The sequence below is a fragment of the Schistocerca nitens genome, chromosome 4, assembly GCF_023898315.1.
Source record: "Schistocerca nitens isolate TAMUIC-IGC-003100 chromosome 4, iqSchNite1.1, whole genome shotgun sequence".
Classification (NCBI taxonomy): Eukaryota; Metazoa; Arthropoda; class Insecta; order Orthoptera; family Acrididae; genus Schistocerca; species Schistocerca nitens.
Genome location: NC_064617.1, coordinates 199,129,120 through 199,152,383, shown reverse-complemented (window position 1 = coordinate 199,152,383; position 23,264 = coordinate 199,129,120). Strand labels below are relative to the sequence as shown.

Below are 23,264 nucleotides of genomic sequence, written 5' to 3'. Positions count from 1 at the left end.
TACAATGTACAATGTACATCTGCAAACTGTTATTCCACTTACACAAACGCATAGCTGAGATGGTTTTTGGACCCGGTGATGGTCTGATCCTAGATCGACATTAATCGTCCCTAACAAAATATGCCGTTACGGCTGTTTTATTAGATAGTGCAGTTCTCAACAATCATTAAGGCTGTACAACAACACCTCCATAAACTATTTTCTTTTGTGTATTATCTTATTTTAACAGTTTGTGTGTCGTCTTCTCCGAGGCGGAATTTGGGCACCAGCCCAGCATTTGTCTAAACAAGCGTGGAAACCACCTAAAAACCACACTCAGGCTGCGCGAATTCCATCCGGGCCTGCCTCAGCTCCGTGTCCTATACGCTACGACACGAGCGCATTACGCTATATGAGTATATCGAGTATTGGTAACAAATCAAGCAGCACGCATCAAAATAGCTTCAATATCTTCCTTATCCTACCTGGTGGATATCTCAGACACTCGAACAGTACTCGAGAATGGGTCGCATACGTGTTCTGTGCGCGGTCTCCTTTATAGATGACCTACACTTCCCTATAATTCTCTCAAAATGACCATTCACCTTTCCTACAAGCAACCTTACGTGGTCGTTCCATCTCATGTCACTCTGCAACGTTACGGCCAAATACTTAATCGACGTGGTAGTATCAAGCAGCACACCGTTAACACTGTTTTCTATCATTACATTCATTATCTCACATTTTTTTTCCAAATTTAGAGAAATCTTCCATTTATCACACCTCTCCCGTATGTTGCAACATCATCAGCAAACAGTGTCAGATTGCTGCTTATCCTGTCAGCCGTGTTGTGTGATAAAAATGAATTACAACAATTAGCAGTTAAGTAAAGTCCTGAACTATTAAGCTCTACAGTAATATATAGATTCATTTCTCAGAAAATAGATCAGAGACGAGATCTGGCTACAAATGTATAACGTAGAAGTCACAGGCTTAATGTAGGTGCAACGAAAATGCATTTTGCTTAGCTACGTATCTAAACAACAGTAGCCGGCCGCTGGTGGCCGAGTGGTTCTGGCGCTACAGTCTGGAACCGCGCGACCGCTACGGTCGCAGGTTCGAATCCTGCCTCGGGCATGGATGTGTGTGTTGTCCTTAGGTTAGTTAGGTTTAAGTAGTTCTAAGTTCTAGGGGACTTATGACCTCAGCAGTTGAGTCCCATAGTGCTCAGAGCCATTTGAACCATTTTTTAAACAACAGTAATCATTCATCGAGAAGCTATCGAAAATTATATAGCGTGTTTGCTTTCAGCTTATAGCCAAAAATCCGTGCAATGAAGATGATTCCTCGTATCTACCATCACTGAATTCAGACTTCAACAGAAAACTTATTCAAACATGTAGATCAGAGTATAATTTAAGAACGACAGCTCCACATACTAAAGCAAGTATAAAGTACAGCGCTATCATTTATCTCACAGAACACATCATTAATACACCAACCATAACACCGTGTATTGTGCTGGAAAACATGTCTTCCAGAACAGCATCCAGCGACTTCCTTTCAGGACCTGTAATCGTAATTCATGTAAAGAGCAGAATCCGTATTGATAATGATCTGCAATGTTAGCATATGATTAACTCATGTAACTGTTCGTGTTACATATGAATATAGATGTACCGAGGCCTGCAGCAACAAGTGTGAGCAAGATTGCAGCACGACAACATAAAACTACGTTACATAAGATAATAAATGAAATTACTGTAACGGAACAATGCAAATCAGTGATATATATGTATATATTACTGACGATACTTTTGTCTAGGATGAACATTCACCAGGAGTATTGGTCACTGAAATGCTTATATTTTTCTCAAAACAGTGCAGAAAGTAACAAAGTCCAATGGCTTCTCAACGTAGTTAATGCAAGTAAGTTTCTCGAACAGAGTAACGAAATCGCATTATTCTCATTACACGACTTCTAGTAAGACAGAAAATTATTAATAATGAAGGAGAAGATGATAAGTTTGAATCTACAACACGACAGATTGAAAAGATATTATTTGACCCTATATCAGCTTCCATTTCACGAAAGTGAGCAAGCTATGAAACATCACCGCGTGGAGTACTCTCAACATAATTGTGCAGATATTTGGAATCCACGACTGAAATAACCTATAAATAGCCTGCTAGATACCACGTCAAGTAACTGAAAATGTCTCATCCATTATCTTCATCACTGCAATAATTCTGAACAAGCTCGCATCGACACCAGACAAAGTAAGAAGCAGCACAGACCAGACTGGGCCATAAATTCAACACCAGACAACACCAGAAACAGACATTACGCACAGAATCCAGACACAGAACAGTAGAAACTCATTCGAAACCATATAGTTTCGTGCTTCGAAATTTGCGAATGTTTCCCATTGACTGATAGCCCAACGGCACTTAAGAGATACAAAATGCTTGGGTGGAGACACAATGAGATCGCTCAAAGAACTTGTTTCGACTAATCGAATCTGATCACATCATGAACATGCAAAGCATTCCAAAGATAAACTCTAGATTCAAGAAAATCAAAAATATTTCGGGCAGAAAATGAATGTGCAAACGAAGAGGCAATCTTCAAGATCATTCACTTATAGAGCAGCAGGCTGGCCCTAACACGCTTCCCTCGGGCACTACTGGCGATACTTTTGTCTAGGATGAACATTCACCAGGACAACGTGTTGGGCCCTATTACTTAAAAGTTCTTCAAGCCACCCACATACGTATATGAGAACATATTCCTTATGCTCGGACTTTGTTTAAAGATCTGCCGTGCCTCACTGTCTCAAACGCTTCACAAATCCCTGTTGATTTTGAATAGAAGCTTTTCTCTCAGAATCTACGTTAGGGATATTAGTCTTTAATTTTACGGGTTCGTTTTTTTTTTCTTCTTATTTTCGGAAGTCACATGCCCGTTTTTCCGGACGCTTCTGACTCATCGCTTTGCGAGAGATTCGTGCAAATGCAAGCTAAGTATGGGGTCAATGAGGAAGAGTACTCTCTGCAAAACCGAAATGATTTTCCATCTCGACCTGACAAATTATTTGTTTTCAACACTTTCAGCTGCTTTTCAGAGTCATGGATGCCTATTTCTATGCCCTCCATAATCAACACGATAGGACTTTGAATTCAAAATCATTTGGCCCGTTCTTAGGACATGTTGTTTTCATTATTCCTCGCTAGTTGCCCTCGAGAACGTAAAATATTTTCCAATTAGAATGATGCCTGTTGCAATACTTTTCTCTCAACTGTCGTAAAGCTTTCTAGATACAATATCCTGCTTTATTATACACTGAAAAATAAATATATTTCTACAAGGCCCTGTGATATGTAACGTCCCGTCTTCAACAGTCAGTGTTGAACTATAAACAGAGGTAAACTCCATTGTAGGCACATTACAGATTGGTCTATTTTGTTATAAAGGACCACCATCTACGTCGATGTAGCAGGCAGTTGTCTGTTATGAAATATAAGGTCTTTAGTAATACCTCGGACCGCCTTAAATCTTCATTTCCGACTTTTGGTTCCGTATCTCAAATTCCTTACTTTAGGATCCTTGCCGATTGAATTATTTTGACCCCAATGATCTGGAACATTACGTGTAGGATCCTCTGCTAACGTAGTAATTTTTACCTTAATGATTTATAAATTACGTGTAAACAAGCTTCTGTCGTTGTGGTATTCAGTTCGAAAACTAGTCGAAGCTACTATTTGAACTTGCGGACTGTAGTCAGGTTTAGGTTTCCCTGTAAAACTCTTCTCTGCCCTCGCTACTCTCTCTCTCTCTCTCTCTCTCTCTCTCTCTCACTCACACACACACACACACACACACACACACACACATTCATACACACATTCATACACTTCCCATCCCACCGTCACCCACACTTTATCAACATCTTTTCATTAGTTATCTGATCCCCCCATCAACCCCTCATCATCCTTCTGTAGCGTCACATTTCAGAAGCTTCTATTCTCTTCCTGTCAGGACTGTTTATCATCCATGTTTCACTTGCATAGATTGCTACTCTCCAGAGAACTGCCTTCAGGAAATACTTCCTAACACTTAAATTTATATTAGATGTTAGCAAATTTCTCTTCGAAATAGTTTCTTGCTATTGACAGTCTGCATTTTATACCCTGTCTTTTTCTATCACCAGTTAATTTGCTATCCAAATAGCAAAACTCATCTGCTGCTTTTAGTGTCTTATTTCGTAATCTAATTCCCTCAGAATCACCTGATTTAATTTTTCTACACTCAGTTATTCTTGTTTTACATTTGTTGATATTCTTTTTATAACCTCTTTTGAAGACACTATCCATTTCGTTCGACTGATCTTCCAAGACTTTTGCCGTCTCTGTCCTAACTGCAGTTATATCAGCAACCCTCCCGTTATTAAGTTTTTTTCTCTGAATTCAAATTCCCTTTCCAAATTTCTCATTTGTTTCCTTTAATGCCTGCTGAGTTAGTCAATTAGTTACATTCATGTTCCACGGATCACTTTATACGATAAATCGTAATGATTTGGAAAAGACATTTGGCATTCATGTCGCAAATTAATTTGTGAGCTTGGCTACACGCTGAAACTTTAGAGGTCTTTTTTAATGTACAGATTTTAGTTAGTAATCTTATCCATCACGTTTTATACATTGCAATAGAAATTTTCCACGGAATAAAAGAAGTTGTCGACAAGAAACTTATTGAGTTTGTTTTCAAATTTTACTCTGCGTCTTCTGTCAGACATTTTATATCACCAAGTGAGGGATCAAAAATTTTTGTTGCAGCATTGTGCACCCCTTTTTGTGCTAAACACAGCCTTAATGTGGAACGTCACTATTTCTTCCGGTAATTATATATATCATTGTTTATTTTGCTCTGTAAATAGACAACAAACGTCAAGAGGGAATAAATACGATTATACTGTGAAACAGTAGTCAGAATGTTCCGCTCCTTAAACAGATGTCTACAAGATGATAGTGGGCGAGCACCACATATTAGTCTTTCAGCACATTTATGAAGAATGAACACTTTCTTTCTTGAAGAGAAGTTACCCCAGAACATTCTATATGACATTTCTGAATGGAAATACGCAAAATAGAACGCAGCATGTCATTCTCAATGGAGAGAAGTCTTCCGAAGTAAGAGTGATTTCAGGTGTGCCGCAGAGGAGTGTCGTAGGACCGTTGCTATTCACAGTATACATAAATGGGCTTGTGGATAACATCGGAAGTTCACTGAGGCTTTTTGCGGATGCTGCTGTGGTATATCGAGAGGTTGTAACAATGGAAAATTGTACTGAAATGCAGGAAGATCTGCAGCGAATTGACGCATAGTGCAGGGAATGGCAATTGAATCTCAATGTAGACAAGTGTAATGTGCTGCGAATACATAGAAAGAAAGATCCCTTATCATTTAGCTACAACATAGCAGGTCAGCAAGTGGAAGCAGTTCATCCCATAAATTATCTGGGAGTAGGCATTAGGAGTGATTTAATATGTAATGATCATATAAAGTTGATCGTCGGTAAAGCAGATGCCAGACTGAGATTTATTGGAAGAATCCTAAGGAAATGCAATCTGAAAACAAAGGAAGTAGATTACAGTACACTTGTTCTCCCACTGCTTGAATACTGCTCAGCAGTGTGGGATCCGTACCGGATAGGGTTGGTAGAAGAGATAGAGAAGATCAAACTGAGGGCAGCGCGCTTCGTTACAGGATCATTTAGTAATCGCGAAAGCGTTACGGAGATGATAGATAAACTCCAGTGGAAGACTCTGCAGGAGAGACGCTCAGTAGCTCCGTACGGGCTTTTGTTGAAGTTTCGAGAACATGCCTTCACCAAGAAGTCAAGCAGTATATCCTACGTATATCTCGCGAAGAGACCATCAGGATAAAATCAGAGAGATTAGAGCCCACACAGAGGCATAACGACAATCTTTCTTTCCACGAACAATACGAGACTGGAATAGAAGGGAGAACCGATAGAGGTACTCAAGGTACCCTCCGCCACACACCGTCAGGTGACTTGCGGAGTATGGATGTAGATGTAGAAATATGTCAACTTAATGATTCGTCACACTCCAAGATTTTCAGTGATTCTAAGTGCAAATGCGGTTCAGCTAAGTTATTTTTGGAGCCTCTAAACGTGATTTTTTCAGTTTAAATTCTAATCAATATGGACGCCTAATAATTTAGAAGTTTTCACCCTATTTATTATTTCCTGCCATGTATCACACTTATCACTGATTTAGTGTATATATTGTGTCTTTTTAAGGCTGAGGGTGAGACCTTTCGCAGAAAACTATTCAATGATACTTTTAAGAACATTTTTTAATATTTTTTGTGTATCTGTATTACAATACTTGTGTCATCTACAAAATGAAGTAAATGTACTTATTGCACTGCTGAATGTGCAGTGCGAAAACATTGGGGATAGGTTGCAACCAGTCCTATTCCCTTCTCAACCACTGCTGCCGTTTCATGTCCTTCTAATATTATAACTACAATCTGGTTTCTGTACAAGTTTAGGGAACCTTTCGTTTCCTGTACTTTACACCTACACCTTCAAAATTTCAAAGAGTATGTATAATGCGTGACTCTTCTACCCTGCTGTCTTGCTTAGTACAGTCTTTGAATTCGTGGTGTTGTTTGGTGTTACAGTACAACATAAAGAAGAAGGAGGAGGTGCAAGAGATACCTCAGGAAGAGCCGAATCCGCTAATGCGGAAGAAGAAGACGCCCGAAGAGTTGGCCCGTGAGGCGGAGGCTGAGGAAGAGGACGACTTCACGAGTAAGACAGGTTCAGACGCGAGCACCCCCCCGCCTCGCCACGCTACGCTAAGTCACGCTACGCTAAGCTAAGCTATTGCGCTGACGCTTCAGTTCGCTGCTAGCTGCCAGTTGCAAGCGCCTGTGTGCCGACTGCAGTGCAAAGCAAGCCGCTGGCGCCGACCTCACCGCACGACACAGCACGGGCAACGCCAGCAGAGGACTCCGTGTTCTGCCCGCTCGCTTCCCTCAGCTTCCAGGTCTCCTGGGCTGCGACTGGCTGTCACGAGCAACTAATAGAGCCACACACGTCCAACCGCTGAACTGCTTCGCAGAAAGTTTCTCGCACGTCGCATCGCAGCACACTGAGACATGTACATACACTCCCAACAGCTTCTCCATTTTAGTTTCCCTATAGTTAAAACACTTACGCACTATCCACAGCAGATGAATGCAGCTGTGTTGTACATGAATACCAACACTAAATATAGAGCTATTATAAACACTATTATTGCACTTTGTCACACTGCATTTCACAGTAGACTTAGGTGGAATGGGAACCCTGGTTACTACAGAGTTAGGGACAAACAGAACAAGCTGTAAGTGATGAAGTACGCTACATGATCAAAAGTATGCGGACACCTATTAGTGGACGTTAATATGAAGTGTGTGCGCCCTCTGCCATTAACACTGCTTGAACTCTGCTGGAGACACTTTACCAGCTACCTGAAAGTCTGAGAAGGAGTGACAGCGCATTTCTCCTCAAAAGCTGATACCTGACAAGGTAGTCATGATGGACGCTGGAGACTGGAGCGAAGTACACTTCTAACTCATCTCAATGTGGTTCCATTGGTTTCAGTGTGCACTGTCATGTTAAGGGGGGTTGGACGTCAAACGGGCCGACTTGGAGCAGGAGAGTCGCCACAGAACATTTTAACTTCTACGGTCTATACTTTTACAAATAAATTCATAAAACTTTGTCACCATGACCAGGAAGGATTGATGACACACTCATCGCAGTGGAAGTTCAGAAACGTAGCAAAATACCTTTTTTTATATGTGAAATTTCATCATTTTTTCACTTATTACTGGCTGCATTTGTTGCTGTAGGTACACTTTTCTTCCTAAGTAAGAGAGATTCTTCGATTAATTTGTCATAGCATACAAACCGTAGTTACAGGTGTATGAAACTATAGAATTTTCCAAATCTATTAAAAAACTGTGGAAGAAATTGAGATAATGAACTATAAAACTTGAGTTTTTTCTAAACATGAAGTTTAAAATGTAACAGTTCATTCATTTTTTCATAAATTAAATAACTTCTAGAGTTTCATACACCTGTAACTATGGTTTATATGCTGTACAAAAGTCATCGCAGAACCTCTCTTACTTAGGAAGAATAGTGTACCTATAGCAACAAATGCAGCCAGTAGTAATTGAAAAAATGATGAAGTTTCACATTCAAAACTGTGTTATGTTACGTTTTTTAGCTTCCACTGCTATGAGTATAAATTCAAAACAATGTGTTATGTTACGTTTTTTAGCTTCCACTGCTATGAGTATAAATTCTGAATCCTTCCTGGTCATGCTGTTAAAGTTTTATGAATTTCTTTGTAAAAGTATAGACAGTGGAAATTAAAATGTCCTGTGGTGCCTTTCCTGCTCCAAGTCGGCCTGTTTGACGTCCTACCCCCTCTTAATACAAACAATCATCGTCTTCGATCTGTTCTTTTACTGTACGCAGTACACAATCTTGTGAGATGTGCTCATATCTTTCCACAGCTAGCGTTTTCTTAAGATAAATAACAGGGTCACACTTTAACCATGAAAACCACCTTTCCTAAACACCACCTCTTCCATATTTCACTGTTGGCATTACACATGGCAGTTATTCCTTCCGTTGATTTCATGCGATTTTTACAACTATCCTGTGCAATAAACGATATTCTGTGTCCGCCAGTGCATGAGGTCTGCCAGGTCTTGGTGTAAGTGTGGTTGTTGCTTCGCTTTTTCAACCCGCAACCACATCCCCAGCAGTCTACTTCGACAGATTTAGGAGGGCTGAAATGTCCCTTACGGATTTCTTACTCGGGCGACATTAAATAGCCATATTAAATAAAAGCACTGTTTCGGGTGGGCATTTTCATGTTGATACAAAAAAAATCATCGTCTCCAACCATACCGTTTACTGTAGGCTGCACACAACATTGTCAGATGTGCTCATATCTTCAGTACTTGGCGTTTTCTTAAGAGTAGTAACGGGACCACACCCGAATCACGAAAATCACCTAACGGTAACACCACCTCCTGCATACTTCACTGTCGGCATTCCACCTAATGACACAAAATCACGAGTGAATCCTCCCGGCGATTTCATGCGATTCTAAAACCACGCTGTACAACGCTCTACAGTCCGTTTAAGTCAGTGCAGCCGTCTGCCGGGTCTTGCTTATGGTTCAAATGGCTCTGAGCACTATGGGACTTAACTGCTGTGGTCATGAGTCCCCTAGAACTTAGAACCACTTAAACCTAACTAACCTAAGGACATCACACACATCCATGCCCGAGGCAGGATTCGAACCTGCGACCGTAGCGGTCGCGCGGTTCCAAACTGTAGCGCCTAGAACCGCTGGCCACTCCGGCCGGCGGTCTTGCTTAGTTGTGGCTGTTACTTGGCATTTTCAACTCCCAGCCACATCTCCAAGAGTCGACTTTGACTGCTTTAGGACTGAAATGCCCCTGATGGATTTGTTAATAGGGCGACAATACGTAACTAGTCCATTTTCGAAGTCACGGACCTCTTCTGGCGGAACCATTCCTCTGTGATAAATTTCGCATCGCATAGGAATGTCCGTTTACTTTTGATCAGCTAGTGTGATGGAAAGGAAAGTATGAAAAAGAGAAAGTGATAAAGTACTAAACAAAAAAACATAAAAACCGTTGAAACATTCCAGAAATACTGAAATAATTCAAAATTGTTGGGTTACTCTAACCTAAGTTTTCTTGCCCAAACATGTTTCAACATAATGAGATTTTCACTCTGCAGCGGAGTGTGCGCTGATATGAAACTTCCTGGCAGATTAAAACTGTGTGCCCGACCGAGACTCGAACTCAGTGGTAGAGCACTTGCCCGCGAAAGGCAAAGGTCCCGAGTTCGAGTCTCGGTCGGGCACACAGTTTTAATCTGCCAGGAAGTTTCATGTTTCAACATATTTGTGTCATGATCACTGTGTTATTATTTTAGAATAAAATGTTCAAATGTGTGTGAAATCTTATGGGAATTAACTGCTAAGGTCATCAGTCCCTAAGCTTACACACTACTTAACCTAAATTATCCTAAGGACAAACACACACACCCATGCCCGAGGGAGGACTCCAACCTTCGCCGGGACCAGCCACACAGTCCATGACTGCAGCGCCCTAGACCGCTCGGCTAATCCCGCGCGGCTGTTATTTTAGAAAATACAAAGTGTTTTATAAAAACAGTTGCGAATGAAAATTAGGTCTTATTACTTTATTATCTTCGTTACCAGTCGGTTAAGCTTCATTAACTGCCCCGTGCGTGGTGGATCAATGATTCAATTATTTTCTTTGAACTCGCATCCACAGCTACTATGAGTGACTAAATGACGCCTGCAAATATTAAATTTTATTTTATTTTGCACTATTGCAACTTTCTGTCTTGACCGGTTTCCAGTTAACCTCCGGAGGAGGGAGGGGGGGGGGGGAGGGGGAGAAACTGAACCATTGAACCGCACAACCACCCTGGCTTCAGTGTGGGGCGGCGGTGGAGTGGGTGGACTGTTGTGGTCTGCTGTGGGGTTGTGAACCACTGAGAGCTACAGTGGGAGGGAACCACATACATTAAACTAAATAAAAGTGCTAGTAATTTGTATGTTGTCAACGAAAAAGGAAATTATACAGTTGCCTAGTACATCTTTGATTCGTTTGGCCTGAGTGAGAGATTAAATCATACATTAAATACTCTACACAGGATCCTAAATACAGGTACATTAACACATTACAAATGTTTGTCAACAATCTGAGCAAGTTTCCAACCGACATAAATGAAAAACGAGAGCTCCTACACCGTTATGCCACAGAAGGTAGCAACCACTGTCGAGCACCTCGCCAGGGTCGACTGGGACACTGTAAAGGTATGACGGAGGAGACACTAGTTGTTCTGTGTCTCGTTGCGGTGCGTCCTTGCAATCACTGTAACAAGTCTGAAGATGATATGACGGACCACTCAGCAGCTCTGTTAGAATGACGTCAACGAGCTTAAGATAATTTCTTTTGTATGTAGACGCTATTAATTGTTCGCTATCCACTCTTCAGTACCATCTGAGGCAGCAGTTTATTCCGTTCTTGAGTCAAGTAATACATCATTCCGTGCAAGGCTGAAGCCACTACTTGTCGTTCAAACGTTTTACCTCATCCCAGTTCGTTGGTGATCGTATCTCGCCACCGCATTTCATTACATTTTACATAGGTTCTAAAATGTAACCTTAGGTGGTTCCTGTTAGTCCACAGGTGTCATATTTTTGCTTTATACAGCGAAGATGGGTTGCTGACCGACTCATATGGCGCAGTGGTCAAACACTAGGGCTATATTCTGGAGGACGAAGATTCAAATTCCCATGCAGCCAACCATATTTAGATTTTCCGTGATTTCCCTAAATCTCTAAAGGTGAATGGTTGGATGGTTCCTAGCATGTACTCCATATAAGCCCATAATGACCTCATCACCGACAGGACGTTAAACTCTTCTTTCCTTTCTGAACATGGGCTGCTCACTTAAAGCAGTCATAACATAATAAAGAATGCAGAGTACTTTGGCGGACTATGATTTTTTGGCTGTCTTTTCGAGGGTAAGTGTCATGATACAAGCTCACACTATAAGCATTTGTTAGGATGATGAATGTAGCAAAGTTTTCGAGTGCCTTTAGGTCCAAAAAATCACGAGATATGGAAGGCATCCAGTAAGGAAGGAAGATTAGGGTTTAACGTATACCGTCGACATCGAGGTAATTAGAGACGGAGCACAAGCTCGGAAAGATTCAAGGATGGGTAGGAAATCGGCTGTGCCCTTCTTAGGGAACCATCCCGGCATTTTGCTGGAGCGATTTAGGTAAATCTGTATGAAACTTCCTGACAGATTAAAGCTGTGTGCCGGACCGAGACTCGGGACCTTTGCCTTTCGCGGGCAATTGCTTGGTAGAGCTCGGTCCAGCACACAGTTTTAATCTGTCAGGAAGTTTCATATCAGGGCACACTCAGCTGCAGAGTGAAAATATCATTCTGGAAATCTGTGTGGCCGGACGCGGATTTGAACCGTCGTCCTCCCGAATGTGAATTCAGTGTGGTAACCACTGCGCCACCTCGTTCCGTGGCACACATGCAGGAAGGATGGTGGTGATTTTTTTATGTCATGTTCAGAGCATTGTGGCGAAGGTTTTGCAGCTGCATCCCTACATGCAGACCTCAGAGTAGTTTCATATTTCCAGACAATAAGATGCACTGATGATGATGGTGAACTTTTGTTGAAATATGATTGGGCACGAAATCCGACGTAGGAAATGCCTGAATTTTATAAAACCAGCAAGGGAACTGAGATTAGCCAGCACAATATACTCGTTCAGTTCAGGAAGACACACAAAATCGAAGTTAAAACCAGGCTATCGAACTACTGCAGATTGTTAGCGTTCATTTATTCTATAGGGAAAAATAATATTTCCTGTACCGAAGCTACCTATCAGATGTCTACAATACAAAAACTCTCCATAGCTTCACAAGTTCCTCATCGCTTTCCGAATCTCACAGCTTTCTGGATCCATAGAGTCGCAAACATTGCTACGAGGGACGTGCAGTATGTAATACAACACTTTTTTTTTTCTCGGCCAACTTCAGCAAAAACAGTGCGAAAAGTGTAGTGGGACATCATGGAATATTCCCGCTTCAGCTCTAATAGTTTCATGAAGTTACAATAGGTGGCGAAGCCATACGTAGCCTTCAAAATGGCATCTGTAATGAAGATGCGTTCCAAACAGAAAGCTGTCATTGAGTTTCTTCTTGCGGAAAACCAGAGCACCGCCGATATTTATTCATAGGCACTTGTATAACGTCTACGAACACCTGGCAGTGAACAAAACCACGGTGAGTCGTTGGGCGAGGCGTCTGTCATCACTGGAACATGCTCGCGCACACCTGTCCGGTCTCCCCGTACCCTCAGGAAATAGAGGAAACGACTTCAGCGTGTCCCTCACCAGAAAAATGCAAACGAACTTTTCCTTTCCATGACAACGCAAGGCCTCAAACAAGTCTGAGCACCCGAGAGCTGCTTAAAAAACTTCACTAGACTGTTCTTCCCCGTCCACCCCACATCCCGGATCTCGCACCTTCCGATTTCCATTTGTTTGGCCTAATGAAGGATCCACTCAGCAGGAACCAGTACGTAGATGATGGGGAGGTTGTTGATGAAGAAGACGTTGGCTCCGACGTCGACCAGTAGAGTAGTATCTCGCAGGCATACAAGCCCCCCCAGTTAGGTGGCGTAAGGCCGTCGCATTGAACGAATAACATGTTGAAAAATAGGAAAAACTGAAAATTTGTGGTAAGTTCCTATGGGACCAAACTGCTCAGGTCATCTGTATCTAGGCTTACACACTACTTAATCTGCTCAAACTTACACAAAGGGCAACGCACTCACCCATGCCCGAGGGAGGACTCGAACCGTGACCCGTGACAAGACGCCCGTAGACCACGCGGCTACACCGCGCGGCGAAAAATACGGTATTTAGGCCAAAAGAGTGGAGAAAAATGTGGTTTATTGGGATCTTGAATAAAATAAACCCGCTTTCAGAAAAAAATTTGATGTTTTACTTCTTGATGCCCTGGTACATTCATCGTTGTAAAACAACTGCTTACTATTAACATGTCATCACGAAAAGCATTCATACAGCTACAGACTGAGAAAACAGCCAGAGTAAGCTGACACAATAAACCGATTTTGCTCTGAAAAATAAGTAACTTAAAAAAGTCTTAGAAACTGCGAGATAAACAGAACTTTTCAATTGCACTTCCACCTTTTCACTTGGAGGAATGTAGTGTCGTCGAGTGAAATGTCTACTCGGCCAATATGTTACCACCTCATGAGTTATCTGTTCTACACATGTAATCTTCAGCATTTTACCATAGCACCACATTTCAAAAGCTTGTATTCTGGTCCTTTGTGAAATGTTTATCGTCGGTGTTCGACTTCCTTATGAGCTTTCACTCCACACAAATACCTTCGGACAAGACTTTCTAATATTTTAATTTATGCCCCGTGTTATATAGAAATGTTTTTTCTTGGTATTGCCAGTCTATATTCTACATCCCCTTCACGCCGACCGTCCTCAGTTATTTCGCTGGGAAAATATCAGTTTCTGTCTACTACTTTCAGTGTTACGTTTCCTAATCTAATTCTCTCAGTATTGTCTTATTTAATTTGTTTTGGGCTTGATGATGTTCACCTTATACCCTCTTTTCATGACATTATCCGTTCCGTTCAACTGATCATCCTAGACCTTTGTTGTCTCTGGCGGAATCTCAATGTAATCGACGAACTTAAAAGTTCTTATTTCTTCTCTGTGAACTTTAATTCATTTTCCAAATTTCTCTTCACTTGCCTTTACTGCTTGCTCAATGTACTAACTAAATGATATGGAGATAGGCTACGACCAAGTCTCAGTCTCTGCTGAACTGTTGCTTTCCTGTCGTACACTTATAACTGCAATCTGGTTTCTGTACAAGTTCTAGCAAGTTATCGATAACCTTTCGCTCCTTGTACCTGACGCCTTCGGAATTTCAAAGAGTGTTATCCAGTCGACATTATTGACTGGGGGGACACAGTAGGAGATACACCAGAGAAGAAAAAGTTTTTCTCTCGTCAACGAAATTAAATCATATTAGACACTATATTATCAATGTATAAACTGTTATGTGGCCGTAGGCAACGGTATTCGCAAAAATTAACATTCTGAAAAAAGTTTTAAGTTCAGTTTGTTTGTCTCAATAATTTTTTATTTTTATTTATTTTTTTTTTTCAAACAGGAAGCGTGGAAGTTTCAGAAAGGAAAAGAAGTCAAATGAGCGATCATACTTTCGAAGATTGAATTTTCACAAGCTTCAGCAATATTCTCCACCTTTTTTTTCTTCGACATAAATTAGTGCAGCTCCGAGTAGCTGATTATTAATTGAACGTCATTCAATGTAAATCTCAGATCTGTTCAGCCCTGTCGAAGACTACAGTGGACGTCAAGCACGATGTGCGACTTCCATCGCTTCTCACCGCTGAGAGCAGCAGCTGCTTAGATGAAATCCGCAGGTCCTTGCTGGATTAGGAGAATGACCAGTCTTGTTGTACCTTGCACCTGATTTCGATTCGAAAAAAAGCGACAAATTTGTGTTGTTCATCTGTTCTGTATTTCTCTATCACAATAAAAAAGGAGTGTCTTTATCAGTATGCCTCAGTCTGGTATCCTGTTTGTTAATTTCCATCTTTCTTTCTACAAATGAACAGTCAGCGTATAAATAGCTCCATCGAATGTGTACTTCAAAGAGTTCAGTAACTGTATGCTCCATCGGTACAGTCGATAAATCGATAATAATGGGAATACAAGTAGAACAAATTTCAGTATCTACATCAAGATGTAACGTAGACAAGTTGACACTTTTACTCACAACAGGTTTCGTTTCAGCACATGGATATACATTTATTTTCTACAGAGATCAGTTTTAAGGTTGACTCTCTCTCTCTCTCTCTCTCTCTCTCTCTCTCTCTCTCTCTCTATCTATCTATCTATCTGTCTAGATATCGATATCTCTTCCAAACTGGTGCTAATATTTCTATATCTGAACACGTACTAAACCCAACAGACAGCGATAGTTTGTTCACGTTATTCTGTCTATATCTGCTGTTTTAGTAGACAAGTTAACTTATCACGGACGGTTTGATAAGTTTACCACTAGCCTTCCCTTCTTCTAGCGTCAGTCTGTCGCGCACTTATTTCCTGACACACGTTTCTAGTACCTCTTCATTAAGTAATTTATCTTATCGCTTAATTTATAAGATTTTTCTGTAGTCCACATTTCAAATGCCTAAAATTACATTTCTTCTACATTTCTCTTGCTCCACATTTCCCTTTCGCGCAATGCTGTTTACCATAAGGAAGTTACGGGAATTTCCTATTGAAATATTTCCCTACCATCATTAATTACCTTCTGATGGCGCAATGTTTCTGATACCTTGTATAATCGCCTTTTCTATACAGAAGAATATTTTCGCTTGTTCTTCTTAAGCGTCTTCCATATTTCTGACTTGTACCATCTCACTACTCTGCTGTCACGAACCCTTCATCACTTTTCTGTTTTCTTTATTCATTCTGATTTTCTGTGCTGAGAGTTTTGTCGAGTATATTCAAAAGATATTCGAGATCCACCTTATAGTTGCACAGAAGTCTTCGAAACCATTTAACCTCACTATTGTTTTATCCATTTTCGATCTTGTGAATTCCACGGACGTTAATGATAATTGATGAATATCGAAACCAGCCACAAATACTTTTGAAATGTTTTATTTCAGTGCCATAACCGGTTTCGGGCTACCATGCCCATCTTTCAGATGGCTAACATTTCCAATTACACTGATGTTTTGGTCAGCGGGATATCGTCTGTTCCTGCACTGAACAACAATATTTAAGTATTTAGAGCCACTCCGTATGTTCTGTCATTAATAACAATGTGTCTAAATTAAGAGGTAAACTAATTGTATGTGCTTTTGTTTACAGCAGAAAGAGTATCCATTAAGCAAAGATATAAAGATATCACTCATTTCTTATTGAGCAAAGATGTAAACTAGGCAGAAAATATGCGTGAGAAGTACAACATGTAAATAACAGGAAAAAATGTTGTACTCCAAGAATGAACTTAGTATCAAAGGACTATAGTACTACCTGATTTCAGGAGCTTTTTTCTTAACAGCTCACAGCAGAATTATTTCGTTTAAATTTCCACTGCCAACTGTAGAAAACAAACAACTTGTTGATAACAATTTCTTTAAAATTTCCGATTCCTTCCTGTAAACAACTTGTACTATTGTCCTCTATTAGTAAGTTCACCTATAGAGTTCAGGCATTTTTCTGTTGTTTACATGTTGCACATCTCACATATATTCTTTGTGTATTTTACGTTTTTGCTCAGTAAGAAACGAATGATATAAAGAGATCCATTATATCCATTAAACAAAGATATATTTATATCTTTGTTTGATGTATACTCTTTGCATTGTAAACAATAACACCGAAGGGAAGCACAAGTGTGAAGCTCAAACTGAAACTAAGAAAATTATGAAGTTTTCCACAGCGCATTATTAACAATATGTGTGCTGCTTGCAATACAACAGCTTGTACGTTGTCCTGGAAAACCTTAAAGACCATAGCAAAACAAATCTCCGTCCACTGGAACATGCATAAGCGTATGCAACTGGCTCACCTTGTATATAAATACATGCGAGCAACGTAGCATGTTTTTATTGCTGAAACAGAATATAAAGTGGCTCTAAATGTTCAAATATTCTTATGTAGTGAAGGAGCAGACGATGTGCTGCTGACCGAAAATCGATGTAAGTGGAAATCAAGATTGGCTTGGGCATAGTAGCCCGAAACCCATTACGGCATTAAAATAAAACATTTTAAAAGTATTAACTTCATCCTGACACACTTGTGTCTCACTGCACATTTTCCCATCAAGCAATACCATTACCGTCTCTGTTGGCATTGGAAATTACTGTATCTGATGTTAATCTTAGCAGGCATTCCTACCTGAAACACAACTGTTCCTCTCAAATAGCACGAAACAGGCTGCGGAGCTTGCTTCTCCATGAATATACAATATAATGGTGGACTGTTAGTTACGGGATAGCATGATCTACTAAAATAATTGCTTAGAACAAAGAGAACGCTTTTGATCACCAGTGTCTTCTGAATATATATTCACAGAAAGTGATTAAACTTGTGTAGCTGGAGCTCAAAATATGAGTATTGTTTACGCGTTTCCCGTCTACGGCGGTAGGCGCCTTAATGTGACGTAGACCTCCAGGCCCTTTATTTCTCGCAATTAACGCCACGAAAGATTGACGCAATTTTTCACCTCCTGCTACTAGTGAAACAGCACCCAAGTCCACATAACTGAAACTGGCAATATGTTAGTGACTTTAAGGTTCCATTTGCAGCCTGTTTTCTTTCAATTGCTTCAGACTGACGGACAAATTTCGCATTTTTAAACTGCTCGTGAAATAATATTTACTTTGGAAAGAGTGCTACACGTTTGAAACATACGGCCATGCGCTTTCATCTTCCGTTCGTAGATTATCCAAAACACTTTGTGTATCAGACGATAAGCAAGGATAAACTTTGAATTCCGTCAGCATATCAGGCGTATTCGGAAAGTAATGACTGTCCAGACGTAAAAAATACATTCATCATAAAAGCTTTTATTAACAGTTTCAGTTTCCTACAAACCTACTTCTCTTTCCCACGTAGTCACCTTCCTGATCCATTTTAAATGGTTTTTGAAAGCCGGCGACTGTGAAAACAATATGTTTGTTTATAAATACATCTTGTGCTACCTGTCACATTTTTTTCTTTATTTACTTTCCGCAAGACGCGTTTCAGGAAATGATTCCCATTTACAAGTGCGTTTTTTGTGTGCATTAAGCCATTTCTATTGATGTTGTCAATGTGTGAGCGTTTGTTTCATTTCGTTGACTTTTACTGAAATATATAAGAAACACACGATTTTTTAGTTGGTTATCGATTCTTTTGGCGAAGTTAGCGGCGAAATTTAGAAGAATTTGTACGTACAGTTTCCTAATGGCCCATTTGTGCAGAGTCTCACATACACTAAACGTCACACACAGCTAGTTGTACACTTTGTAACTGTTTTGTTTATATAAGGTATTTTCGATGTGTAAAGTGTACAACAAGTTGTGTGTGATGTTTAGTGTGTGTGAGACCCTGCACAAAAGGACCATTAAAAAACTGTAAGTACAAATTCATCCAGATTTCGCCACTAACTTCGCCAAAAGAATCGATAACCAACTAAAAAATCGCGTGTTTCTTATATATTGCAGTAAAAGTCAACGAAATGAAGCAGACTCTGACACATTGACAACATCAATAGAAATGGCTTAATACACACAAAAAAACGCTCTTGTAAATGGGAATCATTTCCCGAAACGCGTCGTGCGAAAAGTAAATAAAGAAAATTCGTGACTGGTAGCAGATGATGAAATTTATAAACAAACCTGTAGTCACCTTTCGCTTCCAAACAATTTTTGTAAAATGCGCTAGTGACTTCAATCCTCTGTATAGAAGTTCTCCACTTGGGAACTGAAACACTTCACAACAGTAGCCTTGAGTTCCTCGTCATCTCCAAATCTTTGTTCACAAACCATTGTTTCAAGCGCAAGAAGAGATAACAGACGCTGGGTGTGATGCCTCTTCTGTGGGCGGGAAGTAGAAAAGTATGCAACGGAAATGCTGAAACTTATTCTTTATACGAGCAATTGTGTGTGGACTGTGGATACGTGTTGTCATGGTGGAGGACTCTCCTGGACAATCTCCAGCGCAATCAGTTCTGGACGCTACGTCCCAGTGTGGTGAGTGTATCGTAGCACATATCAGCTGTAATTTTTGACCCATGTCACACGAAAGCAACAAAATGAACATCTTCTTCGTCCCAGAAAACTACAGCCAAAATACTTTTCGAGTCAAGCAGGGAAACACTGAAGTTTTCGTTTTTGGCGAAGATGAATGGCGTCACTGCATTGAGTGTTGTTCTGATACCACAGTGGTGTAACAAGTTGGGTAAGGAATTCATCGATAGCGGTCTAAATGCGATTTCCCACTTGACACTGTTTCCACTTTGTGTGGATCGGTGGTATTGTCGGAAACTATCCTGGACCCAGTTTTTCCTTGACAATTGTGGAAGCGATGAAACGTCCAATATAACTAAATTTATAAATGAGAGCACCAGTCGTCAACCATTGATAAGCATACAGTTTCTGGGTCACCTATAGCACCATTTTATCGTCGTAGATAGTGGGCCTCTGAGTCCGCCACTGTGGTTTTCATTGCGCGGATTTGTAGGGACTTTTACAACCTCGACACCACTTGCTAACCTTTCCCTGACTCATTATTTCAGGCTGAAAAAGTAGACCCAACTCTTGAACAATATGAGCTGATACAGTTCCTTTTCAACACACATATCCAATTATACCAACATCAAACACTTCACAACTGGACGAAGCAACGATTTTCGAAATCATTTCAGTTTGCATTAACCCAGTCAAAAGACTACTAAATAGACATAGTGAGTTCTATGACTTCATAAACAATAAATATGTGGCACTCCATTCGTTCAGTTTTGTTCTAAGCTGCCAACATTTAAATATATCCATACAGAACTTACTTTTCGAATAAGTCTAGTAATAAATAGGGAGGAAAACGTTATACTACATTGTTGTTGTTGTTGTCTTCTGTCCAGAGACTGGTTTGATGCAGCTCTCCATGCTCTCTATCCTGTGCAAGCTTCTTCATCTCCCAGTATATACTGCAACCTACATCCTTCTGAATCTGTTTATTCATCTCTTGGTCTCCCTCTAAGATTTTTACCCTCCGCTCTGCCCTCCAATACTAAATTGGTGATCCCTTGATGTCTCAGAATATGACCTACCAATCGATCCCCTCTTCTAGTCAAAGTGTGCCACAAATTTCTCTGCTCCACAATTCTATTCAGTACCTCCTCATTAGTTATGTGATCTACCCATCTAATCTTCAGCATCCTTCTGCATTATGCATTATAATATATGCTAATATATGATATGGTTCTAATCTTGAGAAGAATTCTTGGACCAGTACACAGAAAGGTGTGGATCCGGCAACGTTAATTATTACATCAGCACGGTAGTACGAAGTTCTGCGCACGTGGCTGCAGTTGTTTGGTGATCCTCCCTCACTTGAGATGAGAACGTGTCAGTTACCAGGCTGAACACTAGATATCTAAAAAAAGATCTCATCCCTTCCATGCAGCCAGACCTACACTAACGGGAAAAGAATCCCAGCACCAAGAAATAATTAACGTAGACTAATGAAATTTCTGGAATACATTTGTCTAGGTACTATACACAAGCTATTACGGTTGAAATATTACAGATCAATGTGAGCGACAAATTAGCGATTTCAAATGTGAAATGCTGGTACATTAGTAACAGATGCAACCACCAGAAAGTTGGATGAAAGCATGTAAACGTTCGTGCATTTTGTTGTATAGGTGCTGGTTATCAGACTATGGGATGGAGTTCCATGACGATTGCACTTGATCGGTCATTTCAGAGACGGTTAATGCTGGTTGTGGATGACGCTGGAGTTGTCGTCCGATGATGTCCCATGCGTGCTCAATCGGAGACAGATCTGGTGATCGAGCAGGCAACATGTCGACACTCTGTAGAGCATGTCGAACTACAACAGCGTATGTGGGCGAGTGTTATCCTGTTGGTAAAGCACCCTCTAGAATGCTGTTCATGAAAGGCAGCACAACAAGTCGAATCACCAGACTGATGTACACATTTGCAAGCAGGGTGTCTCGGATTACCATGAAAGTGCTCCTGCTGTCATACCAAATCGCACTCCAGACCATTAACTTCAAGTGTAGATCCATTGTGCCTAGGCTGCAGACAGGTTGGTTGAAGGCAGTCACCTGGCCTCCTCCTAACCTACATACCAGCCATCACCGACACCGGGGCACAATCAGCTTCCATCAGAAAACGCAACAGACCTCCACTTTGCCCTCCAGTAAGCTCTCGCTTGATTCCATTGGCGTCGCAAATGGCGGTGGTTTGGGATCAGTGGAATGTTCCATACAGGGAATCTGGCTCAGAGATGCCCTTGAAGTAACCGATTTGTAACAATTCGTTGTGTCACTATAGTACCATCTGATGCTCAGATTGCTGCTGCAGATGCATTACGATGCACAAAAGCCATACGACGAACACGGTGGTCTTCCCCTCGGTAGTACTACGTGACCGTCCGGAGCCATCTTCTTGTGACCGTACATTCTCGTGACCACTGCTGCCAGCCATCAGTTCAAAATGGCTCTGAGCACTATGGGACTCAACTGCTGTGGTTATCAGTCCCATCAGTTATAGTGGCTAAATTACCGCCAAGTCTTTCTGCAATATCACGGAAGGAATATCCATTTTCTCGTAGCCGCATTACACGACCTCGCTCAAACTCAGTGCGCTGTTGATAACGACGTCTTCGTCGGCTTAAAGGGCATTCAAGACTAACATCAACTCTCAGAAGTTATTTTGATCATGTTTTTGGTCAATATGTTGCCATGTGAAAGGCACATAGTCATAGCCCTCCAATGCCAACATCTCTCAGCCTAACAATGTAATTTATACGTTTTCTAGTTATTTTTCAACATAGTGCCCCTTAAAGTCAATGGATTTCGTTCCAAGCTCTTTCAGGGAGCAGAGAACATCCGAAAGGTACGATTCTAGAAGATCTGCAATAAATCCAACTACAGCTGCCATAACTTAACCATTGAGCTCAAACCAGTTCACTGCCAGATGTTTTGATGTGATAATAAGCTCATCTGATAGAATATTAGCCACCCATTTTGTTAACACATGCTTCAACTTGTTAGATTTTATGTTATGAAATTGCTAAGCTGTTCTCCCATAGTTGTTTATATGTGAGTTCTATCATGCCACAATAACGACTTCTGAAATTGCAGTACTTGAACGATGCCCAACTCGTTACACAAATGTGCGATCGACTTGTTTACATATATGGAACCGTCTTGCTCCCCTTTCGTGTAATACTGTGAGTATATACCGAAAGCTGACCTAGACAAAATAATTTCGTAATAAGTAGAAGGACATTTCGACGAAGTGTCCCTTTATTTTAAGCAGCATACATCGTTAATTTACCGCTAGAAAATAGAGTACCTTCAGTTTGCAACCATTGTTGCCGATCCCTTCAGTCGGTCATACAAATGTATACCATTACATCCTGGTTTCAATGTTAAACTACATCCTTATAGTACTCTATCGATATGCAGACTGTGTATAAAAGGGCAGCTTTTCTAATCCCTTGTAACTTATTTTTACCCAGGTCCTCCCCAAGCAGTAGTTACTGAAACAAAAACTTTATGCAGTACTGTAAAATTTGTTTATATTTTGCATTATAATGTTTGGGAAAGCAATAGTCAGAGGCAATTCGTGAGAAACGATATCTGTATTGCGTTTTATAAGCGTTAATGTTACCTCTCAGCTTGTGTGTGTGTGCGCCAGAAGGTAACTAGCACTTGAAAATCATTGCTGTAATAATAATGTGCTCGTTTTAAGGAAGATTGCCAG

At 40.7% G+C, this 23,264-nt stretch overlaps 1 protein-coding gene across 4 annotated transcripts in view; it reads left to right on the top strand.

Annotated features, from left to right (window-relative positions):
* Positions 1 to 23,264, top strand: part of LOC126251764 (complexin) — a 701,713-nt gene that overhangs the window by 672,790 nt on the left and 5,659 nt on the right. For 3 of the 4 annotated variants that reach the window (XM_049952384.1, XM_049952383.1, XM_049952381.1), the window contains exon 3: positions 6,692 to 6,830. In XM_049952384.1, the coding sequence (XP_049808341.1) occupies positions 6,692 to 6,830 (139 nt within the window). The remainder of the gene's footprint in view (positions 1 to 6,691; positions 6,831 to 23,264) is intronic. The other variant, XM_049952382.1, reaches the window with a different exon arrangement.